The sequence below is a fragment of the Mus caroli genome, unplaced genomic scaffold (assembly GCF_978045245.1).
Source record: "Mus caroli unplaced genomic scaffold, Mus_caroli_1 scaffold_13, whole genome shotgun sequence".
NCBI lineage: Eukaryota > Metazoa > Chordata > Mammalia > Rodentia > Muridae > Mus > Mus caroli.
This window is the reverse complement of record NW_028227268.1, coordinates 89,184,909-89,202,699: the sequence shown is the minus strand read 5'-3', so window position 1 is coordinate 89,202,699 and position 17,791 is coordinate 89,184,909. Positions and strand designations below refer to the sequence as shown.

The following is a 17,791-nucleotide window of genomic DNA, read 5'->3' as shown; positions in this document are numbered from 1 at the left end:
GTGTACTTGTAATAGGTTATCAACTCTCACAAGGTCCTGATGTGACATTTACTCCAGTCTTGAAAGACCCAAGTCTCTACTAATCAATTCATGAGGTTCCTTTGACCTAATTATCTCTTAACGATCCCATTACCCCTCAATGCGTTTACATTAGGATTTAACATGAGTTCTGGTGGGCTACATCGTACTCAACACAGCAGGTGATGGCCCCATTCATGGAGAAGGAGGAGTGAAGGCCTGTGATGGACAATGGGAGGGAGAACTGCTCTGACTCTCTGTTGGGTACTGATGGTGGTGTTATCTCCTTTGCAGAAAGCCACGAAGAAGACGATGGTGGCTGGTCATCCTTTGTGAGTATGGCTTGGGCTAAATTACCCTTATATCGATGGCTGGGGTGGCTTTACATTGATCTTAATGCTGGAAAAGGAGCAACTCATTCCACCAACAAGGCATTGAAACATCCCGTTTCAGTGCCCAGGAAAGGGCCAAAGTAAATATTTCCAGCTTTGGAAGCCCAGAGGTTTCTCTCTCTACGACTCAGCTCTGGCTCTGTGGCAGAGAAGCAGCCACACTCAGTGAGCAAATGAGTGAGCTCCCCGAGGACTACAGAGGTGGGCTGTAGCTTACTGGCCACACCATGTATCACCACTATCAACCCAATAGCAATCCGTTCCCTTCTACTATCTTTCCTAGAAATCTTTGCTACTGTAACTTTCCTCATGGAGTTAAGCCACCATCAGTAACACATAGGGGACATGAATGAAGTGTTAACACCAGAAAGGCTCCCATACCAATTTTACATGGGAAGGGTCGCAGTGACGACACCTTTCAGAGGCCAATGGACTATGCATCTCCTTTCATCAAACTATACATGGTCACCACACACACAGCCAAACAGGGGTTAAGAATCCTGTGATGGAGGAGACAGCTGGAGGGATGTGCCTTGTACAAAGCTCTTCGTCAGGTAGAGGCAGATCTGGGTCCCAGGCTGCCCAACTCTCAGTCTAAGTGGTCTTTCTGGTAAGCGGCCACCTCTAGGTCTTTTAAAAACCATGCACAGATTATCCCTTGTCTTATTAGGATTCTAGTAAGTGAAAGTACTTCATTCAAATGAAAATGGTTTTGGGTAAAGTCTGTTTTTTTTTTCTCTTAAAATGGGAAAACAAAGGAATGCAACAAATTTATTTTGTACCAAAGAAACAAAAGAGCCAGTTTCTCCAGATGTGTTTGTGCTTCAGCAGCTAGACCCCTGCCAAGGCTCCTCTTGAGTCTTCCCATGCTCAGCCAGAGGCTAGTCTGCAATTCTGTCTCAAAGCATGGGTTTCCAGTCTCTGCAAACAGAGCTGTTGGGAGAGCGCTGGGGTCTTGGAAATGCTGCCCTATGACACCTGTACAAGCTGTGCTGTCCCTCCACTGTGTTGACAGGAAGATGACTATGAAAGTCCCAACGATGATGATCCAGATGGGGAGGACGATGGTGACTATGAGTCCCCTAATGAGGAGGAACAGGCCCTGGTGGACGATGCTGCTGACTATGAGCCTCCACCCTCCAACAACGAGGAGGCTCTGCAGAGCTCCATCCTGCCCCCCAACTCTTTCCACAACACCAACTCCATGTACATCGGTAAGGGCCTCTTTGTAACGCGCAGGCCTGGGAGAAGCTGCTCATTGAGTTTCTCTGGGTGCTGATTGCTACTCAGCTTACGAAAAACTGGTGGCTTGAGGCTGAAGACTGCCTCTCTAGGCTAATACTAGAACCAAGGACAAAGGCTTGATGGGAAGAGGGCGGTTATGTGGCACTGTCCTCTATAGAAGGTCACGACAAATATGAGGGCACTCAGAGGGACTGGTTCTGCCTTTCCCACGAGACAGACTTTTTAGGATGTTCCTCATCTACCTGCTGTTCTGTACTCATATGCTCTTCCTCATTCATTCATTCATTCATTCATTCACAAAGTCACAAATATTACTCATCTCCTATTATGAGCCAGACACCATGTGCTGGAACCCACCAGGAGGAAGGATGTGCCTTTGTAGAGGAGGTGACAGAAAATGAACATAGGCACACGTGGCTTCCTCTGCATCCAAGGAACACTGTGTCTCACTCTGGGAGCTGTGCTGCACTCTGCTTCAGATTGCGCCCCACCACCTCACTTTGAGTACTGAAGGATAGAACACGAAAGCTAACAGACAGGGAGCTTCAGCCAACATCAAGGCTGTTCCAGACTTAGAAAAATGGAGCAGAAAAGGACAACCAAGTTGGCGTGTGTCTCTAGGTGCCTGTCACAAAGACACGGAGTGAGCAAGATAACCTTCATCCCTCAGCACTCTTAGTCTAGTGGGTGAAGCAACACTGAACTAATGTACCCAGTCATTTCTTTAGGCTAGCATAATAAATGTGTTGGTTCCTTCAGGATGTGGTATTTGAGCGACAGTCTTTGGCTGATGTTAAATACTGTATTGCAATTGAGTAAGGGTTGGTTAAATGATGCTGAGAAGGGTAGGGGAGGAACATTTGAAGCACATGAAACGACAGCACATAGTCCCTGAGGTCCCAAGGAACATGGCCTATTGGAGGTTCTGAAGGGCAGCCTGTGGTGTGGATCCCAGGCTCACCATTGCTCCTTGCCTGAGCCTGAAAGACCCACAACGTAAGGACTCCCCCACGTTCTGACTCAGGAGAGGCGACACCCCAAATTACACAAGAAACGGTCTTGCTGCAACTGCAAGAGGATTTTTATTCGAGAGCGTTCTTGGGCCCATGGTCATACACCACGCAGGGGTAGAGGACCATGGCGCCCCGAGTAGCTGAGTAAGGGGGTATTTAAAGGAAGAAACCACAACTCATGGAGGTGGGGAGGGCGTTGTTGGAAAATACCAAAAATACCAGTTAAGAGTCACAAGGAAGTATAAAGTCACAAGTGTCAGGTTATCTCTCAAGACAGTTTCTAAGCGCCCCTAACAATCTAAGAGCCCCTAAAGATAGCACATTTGCATTGCAGGTTCCAGTAATGGTCAGGGTGCCATTCTTTGAATTGAACCCAGGAAGCGGGTAGGTGGAGGAAGGAATGTAGCTATCTGTTTTATGACCAGCACCTGGAGCACTAAGCCACAAAGGCTACACTCCCAAGCCTGGGCCCAAAAGCCTCGAATTTTGTTTTTACTTTGCTATACTTCTTCAAGCCCTTTCTTTCTGGAAGGGAAATGACATTCTTCACAGGGCTGACAAATGGGAAGGTCAAGAGAGTACTCAATGGTCTTTCCAGTTTGATGTTCCAGACTCCCTCCACCATCTTCCCAAAACTATCAGTCAGTTATGTTAGGGTTTCTGTGGCTCTGATAAAGCTCCAGGCTCCAAAGCACAAGATGACAGAGGCCCTTGCCCTCTTGCTGTCCCAGCCGAAGGGGTAAGGAATTCCAAACTTGTCAAGTTGGTTCTGGGCAGTTCTGTGGCAATCAGAACAGTGTGTCTGTCTAGGGCAAAGCCCTGTGCTGTTTAGTTTGGTAACAGAATTGGGGCCCAGCCCCTCCCTTTAAGGAAGGAGAAGGAGGAAGTGGGAGAGCATAGCAGCTCAGAGTACTGGTACAGGGAAGGAAGCAACAGAATAAGGGGCTCCTGAGGGTGGCAGAGAACTGACAAGCAGCTGTGTGTGCAGTGTGAGCATATGTATGCAGGCACGCACACACATGTCTCTGTGCATGCTTAAGTGTCGGCATACACTCATGATTCTTGGCACACATGTGTGCACATGCATGTTGAACATACACACTTGTGCTCTGTATTTGCATATGTGCATATACATGCACACGGATCGTGTTGCATGCATATGCACATCTACACATGAAGAATTGTATCTGAAAACACTCACTGGGGTAATTCTGCTGTGGAGGCTTCCTTTTAGTAGCAGTGTCTCAGATAGTACCTGCTTGGGTGAGGGACAATAGGAGTTATTCCAATGTGTAAGAAGAGTTAAACCAAATCTGCAGGAGAGGGACAGAGAGGGACCAAGGACTTCCTGCCTCCTGTAGGACCCAGGCTGTGTTTGACTATCTCAGATTCATGCTGGTACTGGTGTAGATCTGGAGGAGAAGGGTCAGGTGCTCCTGACACTTCAAGCTACACACTCAGGTATAATAACATGTTCTAGAAGACAACTGAATTAGACAACACTCACTTCAAATTTTTATTTCTTCTCTTTCCTTCTCTCTCTCTCTTCCTTCTTCCCTTCCTTCCTTCCTTCCTTCCTTCCTTCCTTCCTTCCTTCCTTCCTTCCTCCCTTCCTTTTTTCTTTCTTGGTTTTTGTTGGTTTGGTTTGGTTTGGTTTGGTTTTTCTGAGACAAGGTCTCTCTGTGCAACCCTGGTTGTGTTGAAACTAGCTCTGTAGGCCAGGCTGGCCTTGAACTCAGAGATCTTGTCTTTCTCTGCCTCCCGGATGGAATTAAATGGATGGAATTAAATGGCTCTTCTTTCTTTTTAATATTGTGTTTCCGCAGACCGACCTCCCACCGGCAAGGTCTCCCAGCAGCCTCCGGTGCCCCCGCTGAGACCAAAGCCTGCCCTCCCTCCCCTGCCAACAGGCCGGAATCACTCGGTAAGCCTCCTCCCTTTCTTCCAGGCCGCTTTGTTTCCACAACAGTTCTTTCTTCCAGTAGAAAGAAAAGGAACTGAGCATCTTCACCTAATTCTAAGTTTGTAAGAGAAAATGCACACCCTCACGTTCTGTTCAGTGGTTCAATTTTGTGATAAGCAGTTTCTATGTATGTCATAATGTTTATTGGCATTTTTTGGCACCGTAAATAATATGAACTGCGTGTATAATGAGATACTCCCTTCCAGTATCATTGTGCTACCTCCCCTATTTAACTGTGGGAGAGCCAAGTCTGGTCGGGCATCTTCCGGTGTTGCCAAGAATCTCGAGGTAGGCCTCCTCCTTCAAACAGCGCTGCGCCACCTGCTGGCAACATCAAGAAATTCCAGGGATGACCGCCTTCTGACCACAGGATTTCCAACACCGCTAAGCCCACGAGAGAAACAGTGGCACAAAGTCACACGTTTCCTTTTCTTTCAGCATATGGTCCAGTTCCTATAGAGCTCACATGAAGCTCAGTCTAAAGGAGTCAGTATCTGGCGATGTGCTCTTTCCGCAAGGGGCCAAGACACTTTAGCAGAGATGCCAGCAGGAGGGGGCGATCTGTGAGAAGGGGATTCTCGCTACTGTGAGGTCTCAGTATCTTCGAAGACCCTCCTCAAAATGCTTTTGAAATCTGAAGACTTTGACTTCTACCAATGGGAGGCAGGCTTTGCCCATCACTTCGACAGATATTGATTAGGCAGCCACTTCACAGCAGTGTTCACTTTGCCGGGGGAAGAATATGGAACAGCACACAATGCCCCGACTCTCATAACGTTTTGATATAAACAAGCACACAGATGTAGGTGTATGCTTTAGGAAGGCAGGGGATCGAGTAACGTGACAGAGGGTACAGAGCTGACATTGAGCGGGCACAGGGTGAGCCAGTCATAGGATAGGGAAAGCAGAAGGGACATCCCAGGCAGAGGAAACACAGGCACAGAGATGTTCGTGGTGATGCGTGAGCTTTGGGTTTTGTGAGAATTATAAGGAGATCCTTATGCAGGGAACGTGGAGCATCCGAGGAACATAAAAATGGCTTCAAAAGGTGGGCAGGGCATCTCGTGTGCGTTTCACAGGGGTTCGTGTTTCACTTCTGATGTGACTAGACCCTTGGAGGGCTTGGTAGGGAAGTTTCGGCTTAGTCCTTTGCCGTCTTGAAGGCCTGGGGCATGAGAGAGTGAGGACGTTCAGAGGGGCACAACCTCAGAAGCTCAGCTGACAGAGGGGACAGCTAACTGTGGATCAGACCTGAAGATGAAGGAAAGGGATCCAGCTGCTGGGGAGAGAATGTCACCAAGACGAAAAGAAGCTGTTGTGGAAAAGCTTCTAAACGTTTGGGATTTTTTTTTATTTTTTTTTAATTCCATGCAGCCACTGTCTCCACCCCATCCCAACAATGAAGAGCCCAGCAGAAGTGGAAACAACAAGACAGCAAAGTGTAAGCATAGGCTGCTTTCTGCCCACCAGCCCGTCCTCCCAATCCCCAGCCAGATGCTTTCATTTTCTTTAACTGACCTTACTTAACTGACCTTTTATACTACAGTGCCCGCTCCATCAATAGACAGAAGCACAAAACCTCCCCTGGACCGCTCACTGGCCCCTCTTGACCGAGAGCCCTTCATACCAGGTTGGTATTATTTGTATTTTATGCATAATAATAATAATGGCTACGTTTGTAGAGTGCTAAGCACATACATACACACTATATATATATATATATATATATATATATATATATATATCCACACATATATATATATAAATATTCATATATATACTTATATATGTATATATATAAACATACATACATACAGAAGCACATACATACATGCATACACACACATACACATATACATACACACACATATTTGGGGAGAGAACTCCACCAAGACACACACACACACACACACACACAATCTCATTTTACTACTGGCATAATACTGTAAATTTGTGAGAAACATCCTCATCTTACAGAGGAAGAAATCAAAGCACAAAGCAGTAACTTTCTAACATTACTCAGTGACCAAATGATGAAAATAGAGACCTAAACCCAGATCAGCCTGGGGCCAGAAGCCCTGCTCTCAGTCCCTGGGCTGTGTGCCTGCTCCACCATGCCCGTGAGCTGTGTGTACTCTGGCCAAGGCACAGCAGGATGCAACCTGGTACTCAAGGAGGAAATGGGCTGAGAGGCAAGAGCACCGGGAGAGCTGCAGTCAGCTGTTTTGGTTGCTATTTATTAGTTTGCTGACCCAGAGGATGCTGCATCCTTAGGCCACGGTCTCGTGTCAAGAGGATGCTCTCTTAGGAGGAAACGCTTTCTAAAATGTTCAGATGTCAAAATTGCCTTTTGCGGTGGCGCGCTCAGTTGATGAAACACGATGGACTTTTCCCACAATTTACTCATGGTTCCAGCTGCCTTGATTCTAGCTACCCTTACATAGAGGTATTCTTTAATTCATCCCTAAAACTTAGTTACAATTTATTGAACATCTAGGATGGGGCAGGTGCTTTGCATCCTTAGGCCAAACCAGCGAAGGGTGTGTTATCTCCACCTCTTAGACGATGAAGGGTCAGAGAGGTTAAATAGTATGCTCTGTCTTGTATAGGGGGGTTAAGACTTGAACCCATGTCTTTCTGACTTTGAACTTGCTGTAGACAAGGTGTATCTGGGCAAGAGGTACCTAAACAGAATCCATATCTAGGCTCCATACCTTCTCCTCTTCAGTGGGACTCTGAACAAGGCCTTTGCCCTTCCTTGGCCTCAGTGTTCTCCTTGGTTGGTGAAATGACTTTGCGATCTTGGATTGGAAGCTGCAGCTCGTTGTCGTACCTCTGACTCCCAATCTAACTCTGCTGAATCATGCATTTGCAGTTCACTGTAGAGAGCTATACACATCATATAATGAGAAAGGTAGACGAGATCCAGACTCGAACCCTGCTCTCTCAGCCAGGGCATCAGGAAAGTGGGATACAGATGTGAAGACTTCACAGTCATCTGTATACAGAACGCACTCTCTTAAAGAGTCACCTTTTGCGATGTCTGTAGACATTTTAGAGATGATGTTTCCTGATGATCCATGTTTGAACTTTGAGTTACATCCTTGTCAATGAAGCTGTGGAATGACTAACTTCTTCCACTAATGCTTAGCCTGTGACCATCAAGCTCCTAACATGGCCAGAGTGTATGCATATCACAAGATCGCTGTTTAGTTGGTTGATTTGTTTCTTATGAATCAAACACTTTCTGGAAAGGGAAAGCCTACTTTGGCCAAAGAATATTCATTTCTTTTTGGAGCGGCCCTTTAAATAAGATGTTTAATCTCTAACTCTAAATATTTATGAAACTCCTTTTATGCCCCAAGAATGCTTTTCTCTTGGCTAGTGAGTTATTCAAAGTGGGCAAGCTCCTCAGACCTTCCTGGGTCAAACATGAACTCAGCCCTTGTGGGATTCTGTGAATCTGTGATTCCAGATGGACAGTGTCAGCATGTACCTTAGGGTAGTAAGTATGGGGGAGTAGGAAAGAAAGAGGAGCTAGCCAGCATCTGTCAACCCACATCCATCCTGTCCTTGACCTTGCATATAAATTACATCTGACCCTTATGGCAAACTTACAGTGACTTTACAGCCAAGGTACCTGAGATCCAACATGCTCAGGTATTAGCAGACCTGCTTCCAGATCTACTGGAACCTTAATTATAATGTTGAAGGGCCCTTGGGTATAAATACTTGGCTTCAATACCATCTGTTCTCAAAGAGATCAAAGCAAGTGAGCAAACAAAATTCATTGCCACCACCATAGCCACCATGAGGACCACAATCATGACCATGACCATGACCACCACCACCACCAACACCACCACCAACACCAACACCACAATGACCAGTACCATAACCATGACCATAACCACCACCACCAGCTTGACTACCACCACCACCACCACCACCACTACCACCATCATCACCACCACCACCTCCACCACTACCACCACTACCACCTTGGTGACCACAGCCACAACCATGACCACTACCACCTTGACTACCACCACAACCACCTCCACCACCACTAAAGTGGTATTGGCACACCAAGACAATCTCCAAAAGCCCTTGTATGGAAGTCTTTATATAATATCAAGTGTACCACAGGATTTAGGGCAAAATTTCACCTTCATTACACACTGGTTTACTTCAAAATTCAAACTGGGCCAGACAGCAGATGCTTAAGCCAACGAGAAAGACAAGGAATCTCAAGAAGACATTCACCCATTTGATGCTCAGCCAAGCCGCATGTTGAAAAGAAGCTCAGATCTCACGATCCTATTAGCACGTGCACAGCTGTGTGATTTTGGCAAGCCAGGTGGTATTTTTAAGCCTATAAAATCAGGTGTTCCTCAAAAGACCTTTCAGATCTGAAGCCCCTGCTTAAAGTCAGACTTCCCCTAGAGACGCAGACACGGTTTTCATCAGAATCTGTTTTTCAACCCTAACCTCATGTTCCAAATTTAATGTTCTGCTCAACCTTGTTTACAGGAAAGAAACCACCATTTTCTGATAAGGTAGGCTGCTTTTCTGGTTTGTTTATGGTTTTAGTCTTTGTTTGTTTGGCTTTTATCTTGTCCTGACTCTTTGGAGAGTGTCTGATCCTCAGGTGTCTTCCTTGTTGTCTTGCAGCCCTCGGCCCCATTGGGAAGGTAAGTGTCTGTCATACTGTACCAAGTCCAGAATTCTACTGCAGATCTCTGCCCAATGAAAGTGGCTTTTTTTTTTTTAATAAATCCTCTCTCTTCCCACTCAGGGAGCATTTACCCAAGATACAAAAGCCTCCTTTGCCACCAGCCATGGACAGACACGAAAGAAATGAAAGACTCGGACCCGTGACAACGAGGAAGCCACCAGTTCCAAGGTGACTGTCCTGTGCTGCCTGAGTCGGGCCTTTGAACTTGGGAGGTTGAGGGCTCCTTTCCTTGCTGCTTGGATGAAAGCTCCTGAGGTCTGTCAAGAGAATGGGCATGTAGCTGAGGAGGGGGCGAGTAGCCGCACTTAATGGGGAGGGACGCGTGGTTGCTGGGGGACTCCTTGTCTGAACCAAACTTGGTTTTGTTGGACTTCCCTACCTTGTCAGACTGAAGCCTGAACAGCTCATAGGAACTGCACCTGGAGCTTTATTTTGTAAGGGAGCAGAGAGAAAAGACAGCAGGGGCGTGGGGTGGGGGTGGAAGGCGCTGGTTCTAGGCCTGCATTAGCTGCTTTCTTACTGCTCAACCATTTTTACAACCATAGGAGATGGAGCTCAGTTCTAGCAGCTTTACCTGTGCTATAAAATCATGTATGGTCTATTTACCAAACGACACAAGTGCACTTGGGTTCTGGGCCAGCCCTGCTACTTAGAGGGGAGCAGTGAGTTTCATTATCTCCTCTGTCTATAAAGGTTCATAACCATCGCCCTGGTTTGGCTGTTGTGAGAATTCAGTCAAGACTAAGGGCCACAGTGTGCCAAGAAAATCCCCAGTCATTGACTTTCATAGCAATTTAATAGATTATTTAACAAAATCAGAACACATGAAAAACAATTGTAATGGCCAAAATACCAAAATTTTCAATAAAACAGGACAAGAACTGATGGACGACATAAGAAACATCTGACATTAGCTACTCAACAAATCATTCTTCCTCCCTCCCTCTCTCCCTCCCTCCCCCTTCTTCTTTCCTCCCTCTATCCACCCATCCATCCTTGCCTTCCTCCATCCCTCTCTCCTTTCCTCCCTCCCTTCCTCCCTTCTTCTCTCCCTCCCTTTATCCACCCACCCATCCTTGCCTCTCTCCTTTCTTTTCTCCCTATCCCTCCCTCCCTTCCTCCCTCCCTCCCTCTCTTCCTCCTATCACTCCCCTCCTTCCCTCCTTCTCTCCCTCCCCTCTTTACCTCTCTCCCAGGAAGTACAGATGCCTCTCCCAACCCTTAGACAGCTATTGTCAAAGCTGTTGGACTGGCCCATCTGTGCCAGTGACACCAAGGCCCTATTGGCAAAGCCCAGAGCAGGGACCTTTGCCAACTGTTTTCTTATTACTTGAAGGGCAAGCCCTGTGGTGGCTGGTTTGAAACCTCAGCAAAGAGGAATATTACTGAAAATGTTTTTATTTGCTTGGAAAAACATCTACTCAGTGAAATTTAATAGCTCCTAAAAGCTGACTAAACATATATACATGTATAATTGTGTAATTATTTGCTATAGTAGCGCTATAGAACAAAGGTTTGCCTAGCTCAGCTTGCAAAGATAACAGGGCATCCAGTGGCCACATTTCCCTTCTCTCCCAACCCCAGCATTTCTGCTGGCACTGGCAACTTCCCCTTTGGCCATGGCTCAGTAGGTTTTATTTCTCCTTATGCGATTTACTGAAATTATATTCTGGGGCTGGCTCTTTGAAACTCTTGATGTTCACATCTCTGCTCTAATTCATTTCAGGCATGGAAGGGGACCAGACAGAAGAGAGAATGTAAGTGTGAAATGTCATTTAATAAATGCTTGGCACAGGGACAGCCAGTGTAGGCTCTGGGGAGGTGGGACTGCATCTGCCTTGCCCTTGTCTGAAGTTAGGTAATGAGAGCAAGACCTACAAAGAGTATCTTAAATGCCAGCCTCTGCATCTTGTTACTTAGAGTTCATCAAGCTGAATTGCCTAGCCCCTGGCCCTTTGAGAGGTCCCAGGGTGGCTGGCTTCTTGCATCCTCATCCCCAAGGGTAATTAGCAAGAAGTGTGGAGATCAGGAATAGAGGGAAGGGTCGGGAAGATGCTATGATTTTAGTGGCCCTGCATGACATCACTCTTTCTCTTTTTGTGTGAGCACTGTAATGGTCCTTGAATGTTGCAGAGAACATGGACTAGGGTTGCTCCACTTTTGTTCCAGTCCCAGGGATGTCTAAGGAAGATGGGAGGGGATGGCCATGAGCATTCCCAAACCATCAGGGCAGCAACTTGCTACAGAGACATAGGGACGGAGTGAAAGACAGACACTGAGGCTGACATCACATCCCTGAGGCACTGAGTTTCTGAGAGATTAATTCTCCTGAGAATCTAGGGTTGTGCCTTCCTCAACCAGAGGGGACATGGCCTTGGGGCAGGAGAGCAGTGACACTTTGCTTATTTGTGTGGCCCTCTGCTGACTTTCAGTATTTCAGGATGAGAGATTCTGATTGGTGTAGAACTGATGGTAGAAAGCTTTATTAAGCAATACTTAACTAATGCCAGGGCACAGTAACTAACTTTATCCTTATAAAGGTACCAGTTCATGACCAGTGGGCTGCTCTAACTAACCAGTTCATGGTCCTTTGATTTTTCTAGTCACCGGCAGGGCTTCTGTGTCTCTTTGAACCTCGTTTCTTATTAGAGAAAGGGGGTGGCCTTTCTCTTGTCTGTCTCACAAAGTGACTCTGCAGTTGAAATAGTAAGGGATACAATAGTAGTTACACCTTGTAAACTTCGCTATGAATAAATGAGGGACAGATATTGCAAAGGAGAGGCAGGAAAAGGGCTGGAGCTTTGGACCAGGCAGGTGTGAGGGTGCGTGAAGCCTTTCCTGTCTCCACGGTAAATGCGCTGAAGCACGAGTATCATTTCTATTGCAAAGCGTGTTCCAGTCTTACAGCGACTGGAGAAAATTGACTGAAATATCAGTAACCTCATGAGGCTTGTAAATGCTGTTATATCCAAGTCCTTTAGGAGCCTCAGAATCATTCCAGCTGAGCATTTGAGAGAAATCTCAGAATCGAATGTCTTTGGATGATTATGGACATTAGAAAAACCATAAACCACTTAGCACATTCTAACTAGATTATGAAGAGGGGGAAGCTCTAGAAAATTCTCCACAACCTATCTATTATGAAAAACTATAACTGTTAAAGAAAGAGCCAGGCACAGTTTTTGACTGAGGAGTGTCTTCTTAGAAATTGGATTGCAACGCTAAGTTAATCTATTTCACTGTTTTTTCTTTGCAGGATGAAGATGATGGTACGTCTCCAGATCTTTCTCACAAGCCATTCTCATTCTTAAAACTCCTATTCTCTCACTTTTCTGACCCTCTGTTTAAATAGAATCATTGAGTATGGGACACTACATGTCAACTAACATAAACAGACATAAATCTCATGGCTTTAGCAAAGGGGAATTACTTGGTTGGTTTACCAAGGAGAACTTAAGTTTATGTGTGATAATCCAGAGTACCCAACTGCACAGAAACTTGCATATATGTCTTGATAGAAATTTTTCTCATATTTATTCCCTCTAACATTTGTGGATACAGAATCAGAAACTGCAAATGAACAATATAGCATTCAGTTTGGGCATTAAAAAATAAAAAATGTAAATAATCTCTAAAATATATAAGGTCTCCCATTAGTGATTGTCTGCCAAAGAAGCAGTTCAAAATAAAATTAAATTCTCACCGTACAGAACAATAGCGATGTCAAGTGACTCCAAGGTAGCCAATTATCTAGACAAACCATGAAATAGGTTTTTTTTTCCCACTAGCATTTTCTAATTATGCCTGATCTTTTGGATTTTGTCTCTCCCTTCATGTCAGCTGGGTTTGGTTTAAGTTGGGGAGGTTCTTTCAATGTCCCTGGATTTGAATTCCGACTGCTCATCTTTTTCTTCTCCTCCACAGTGCATCAGAGACCTTTGCCACAGCCGTCACTACCTTCCATGAGCTCCAACACGTTCCCTTCGAGATCTGTCCAGCCCAGCTCCAAGAACACATTCCCATTGTCCCACATGCCGGGAGCCTTCTCGGAAAGGTCTGTGGCTGTGCCCCTCAGCTCTAGCTAAGCATAGCGCCGGGTGGCTTGTGTTCTAGCTTCATGTCTGTTGCTGTGACAAGTACCCTGATGGACAGAAAGGCAGGGGAGGAAGGTTTTGTTTTCTTTTACAATTTAAGGTTGTAGTCCAGTGCTTCTCAACCTGTGGGTCTCATCCCCTTTGGGGATTACATATCAGATATCCTGCATATCTCCTAACAGTAGAGAAATTACACTTTTGAAATAGCACTGAAATAATTTTATGGCTGCGGGCCATCACAACATGAGGAACTGTATTAAAGGGTTGCAGCATTAAGAAGGTTGAGAACTGGTGTTATAGTCCAACACATCAGGAAAGCTGAGGCGTGAAATCAAGTAGCTAGCCACAGTGTAGCCACAGTCCAGAGGACAGAGAAATGAGTGCACTCAGATAGGCTGCTTGCCTTTGCTTTTGCTGGCTGGCTTGGTTTATTCATAAACAGTTCAGGTCCTGACCCATGACATGGTATACTTACAGTGGGCTGAATCCTCCTATCCCAAGTAACTATCAAGACAGTTCCCCACAGATCCACCTACAGGCCAACGTGATCTAGATAATTCTTCAGTTGAGACTGTCTTCCCAGGAGTCCCTAGGTTGTGTCAAGCTAACAGTTACAACCAACCAGTGCAACTTAGCTACGGCAAACGCCAGGCAGCTTGAGGGAGAAAGGCATGAATAATTTCCTCCTTTGCCCCTCTTCCATGATGCCAGGGGGTTGTGGAGGGCAGTAATGACAAAGCAAGAAGCATCTACAGCCTGGCTTCTGTAACCCAGCTACCCTTGGGTCCCATCACCTTAACCCTATTTAAAACTGGTTCTTCTCTGTTTCTTGTTTTCTCTGCAGTAACATTGGCTTTCAGCAGAGTGCCTCCCTGCCGCCATACTTCTCTCAAGGTTTGTATGCTTGTGACCTTTGCCTCACAACATGTCCATGGGGCTATAGCATAATTGTCTCAAGGCCTTTCAGCAAAGGCTCTGTTTCCTAAAAGTATATGAGTTCTTCATTTTAACACTTAATTCAATGTCTGCAAGTTACCAAGGACTGTTGGAATGAGACACTACATAAAATACTACACACACACACACACACATGCATGCATGCACCAAAAGGCCAGCTTTATCCCTTATTTTCCTGCCCAGAGCTAGGTCCCTGACAGTTCAATAGAGAGCTTAAGGAAGTGCTTAGCTTCCTGGTGGTGTCAATGATGAGTCTGCTCTCAGGTTGTAAACTGGGAAGCATATTGAAAATATAGATGACAAGAACCCAGCCTCAGTGATTATGAATCAAGCCAGATATGGCAGCTCATACTTGTGATCTTGGGCCACTGGAGGAGGATTAAGAGTTTATGGCCAGCTTAAACTAGAGAGCCAACTTGCAGCTAATCTGGGCTTTATGAGATCATGTCTCAGAAAAACAACAAAAGTTTCTGACTCAGTAAGATAAACCAGAGGCTTCCTATTTGCAATGATACTGCTACTGGCTGTCTGCTGTGAGTGTTCCCAACGTTCAGCATGCGCACAGGTGCCGGGGAATCATGGCCAATATGGATCTATTTCAGGAGGGCTGGGTATCACCTGAGACTTAGCATTTCTAGCAAGTTGATGCTGTTGGTCCATGAGGTCTAAAGGTCTGTGAGACAGGACTGCCCTGGAATGATTTAAAGCAAGAGACCTGCACATGTAACTTAAAATTCTTACTGAATGAATGCATAGCAAAATAAGGAGGTCTTTGTCATGCCTAGAAACTGGCCTAGAACTGCCAGATTCTCTGACTTGTTTTCCAAGAAAAGTTTAAAATATATGGCGCTAAAAGCAAAATCACTCAGGACTTAAATATTGACTTAAAATGTTAGCACTATGGTAAAGAACAGACATTTTTAAAAAGTCATGTTCCATGTTCGGCTGGGGATCTGTTCCTGTCAGGAAGCTTCTGACGAGCAGAGCACAGCTCACAGAATCAACTAAGCAGGGCTCAGAAGGGCTCGCAGAGACTGAATCAGCAGTCATGGAGTCTGCATGGAGCTGCACTCGGTCCTCTGCATATATATTTTGTTGGTTTTTTTTTTCTTTTTGTTTAGTTTGGGATTTTTGTGGGATTCCTAACAGTGGGAGTGGAGATGTCTCTGACTCTTTTGCCTGGTCGTGGGACCCTTGATATGAGGGTTTGTGCCAAGTCTTATTGCACCTTGTTATTCTGAGTTCAGGTGATATCACTGGAGACCTCCTCTTTTCTGAAGGGAAGACAGGGGGAGTGAATTTGGGGGAGGCAGGAGGTGTGGTGAAAGACTGTGATGAGTGGAGGGAGGGGAAACTGCAGCCAGGATGGAGTGTATGAGATATGAATAAAGAAAAAATCATGGTCGGCATGCAGAAATAGATTTTAAATATAAAATTACACTGGTGTGTTTGACCTCCAGCTTAGTAATACATCTATTTTACACAAGCATCCTTCCCAGTGGGGCACATCATTCCCTGTATGAAAGACCACTGCTGACACAGTGGCAGATGCTAAAGCTCAAAGTTGAGGTCCCAGTGTCTTTTTTTTTAACCATGTGGGGTCCAGTTGTCTACTCATCCCAACTTTTCTCAGTTCTTCAAGCTCGCTGTTTTTTAACAGCACATGTGTGTTATTTGCCTGTCTCTTATAAACATCTAGATTCCAGACATTTCATTTGCAGCAGCATTTCACAAAGCACTGGATTTTGAATTGTTTGTGGGGATTTTGTATACGCACAGCTAATTTTTTTTTGAATGCTACCTCAATCAGAAGCCATGCTTTTTAAACCCCAAGACTGCTAGACATCTTGTCCTATGTCTTATTCATGGGATGCTCCAAGCCTAGGAAGTATTTTACCATGTGTTGTTCAAAAGACATCAAAACTCTCATCAGGACTTGCATGAAGACCCAGATATCAAGGGTAGTAGCTGATTGCAACAAAACATGTATGTGCTCACGTGTGCTGTATGCAGAACATGTATGTACCCATGTGCTCATGTATGCAGATCGTGGCTCTGTGTTTCTGATCATGGGGCACAGAAACAGACAGCTGTGCAATATAAGACTTAGTTCTATTATTCTTCTATAGTATTCGAGTTCATTCAACAAACTCTAAGTATTTTGATTGGATATTGAGAACCTAGAGAAGGCAGGTGCTAGCAGCTCAGACCCAAGACTCCCTACTCACAAACAGAGAAGACCATCTCAGACAACCCTGAAGAACTGACCCAGAAGTCCTCAGCTCCTCTTAGGTGGGCATCCTTTCCTCGGTGGATCCTAGTGCAGGAGTTACCTGAGGTGCTTTGATGTGTGAGGCTTCCCAGGACGCCTAGTGCAGTGACCCAGGGGTTCATACTTAGGCAAGGTAATGATTAGGAACCACAGGCCTTAAGTCTCAGCCCTGACACTACTGCATGGAACCTGCTCAGACTCTCTAAGTTTCACATGCTAAAGAAACTCAGTACGCCTCTGGTCACATGGCCCTGAAGCCTAAACATAACATACAGAAAATGCCTTATTTAAGCCTAGATAGAGTCATGTTAAGCAAACATTCATTGAATGAATGAATGAATGAATGAATGAGCAAATGACAGAAGAATGAGCAAGCATTCGAGATAACAGGACCTTTCAGTTCTTTTCAGCTTGGTTGACACAGAAACTGACTTGATACCCACAGCCAACACAGTCAAGCATTTCCCAAGCTGAGGGACTTTCCTCTAAACTTCCAGTGAACTCTAAGCAAAAGACGGTCTTAGAATAAAGGAAGCGTAGGCTCTGTGACAAGCTTCTAGCTGAGCAGATAGTTTGTGGTGTCCGTTTAGCCAACAGTTGTATATCTTAGGAAGCTGCAGAATCCAAACAAACAGAAAAATCACAGCAAACATTGGCTCAAAACCTAACACTATTCTCCAAGCACTTCCTTTCCCTCTGTGAAGTGGGAATGTAATTATCTCTTCCTGGCTGCCAGTGCAAGCTGTTGGGAGTGTCCATGTGTGCTGCTAGGGAGGCACCTATGGAGGCTCTGCTTGTGCAGGTTCTTACTGTGGTGTTCTTAAAAACAGGCCCACATGATGGTGTATGCATGTTTAGGAGCCCATGAGATGCTGTATGCATGTTTAGGGGCCCACATGATGCTGTATGCAAGTTTAGGGGCCCACATGATGATGTATGCATGTTTAGGGGAATCACTGAAATGTTGAGGTCTCTTCTCTCCAAATTTCCCCAGCATGGTACAAAACACTGCCCAAGCCAGCCTTTATAGCTTTAAAGAGATGGAAATTATATTTCCAACCTCTTATTCTTGAAAAAAGAATTACTCTATGGGGGCATC

At 45.4% G+C, this 17,791-nt stretch overlaps 1 protein-coding gene across 1 annotated transcript in view; it reads left to right on the top strand.

Annotated features, from left to right (window-relative positions):
• Lcp2 (lymphocyte cytosolic protein 2) overlaps positions 1-17,791 on the top strand; it is a 43,730-nt gene that overhangs the window by 21,989 nt on the left and 3,950 nt on the right. The window contains exons 6-17 of the mRNA XM_021177401.3: positions 313-350; positions 1,426-1,624; positions 4,495-4,592; positions 6,006-6,072; positions 6,178-6,261; positions 9,165-9,190; positions 9,306-9,325; positions 9,430-9,537; positions 11,096-11,126; positions 12,626-12,638; positions 13,294-13,423; positions 14,308-14,357. Of these exons, the coding sequence (XP_021033060.1) occupies positions 313-350; positions 1,426-1,624; positions 4,495-4,592; positions 6,006-6,072; positions 6,178-6,261; positions 9,165-9,190; positions 9,306-9,325; positions 9,430-9,537; positions 11,096-11,126; positions 12,626-12,638; positions 13,294-13,423; positions 14,308-14,357 (864 nt within the window). The remainder of the gene's footprint in view (positions 1-312; positions 351-1,425; positions 1,625-4,494; positions 4,593-6,005; positions 6,073-6,177; positions 6,262-9,164; positions 9,191-9,305; positions 9,326-9,429; positions 9,538-11,095; positions 11,127-12,625; positions 12,639-13,293; positions 13,424-14,307; positions 14,358-17,791) is intronic.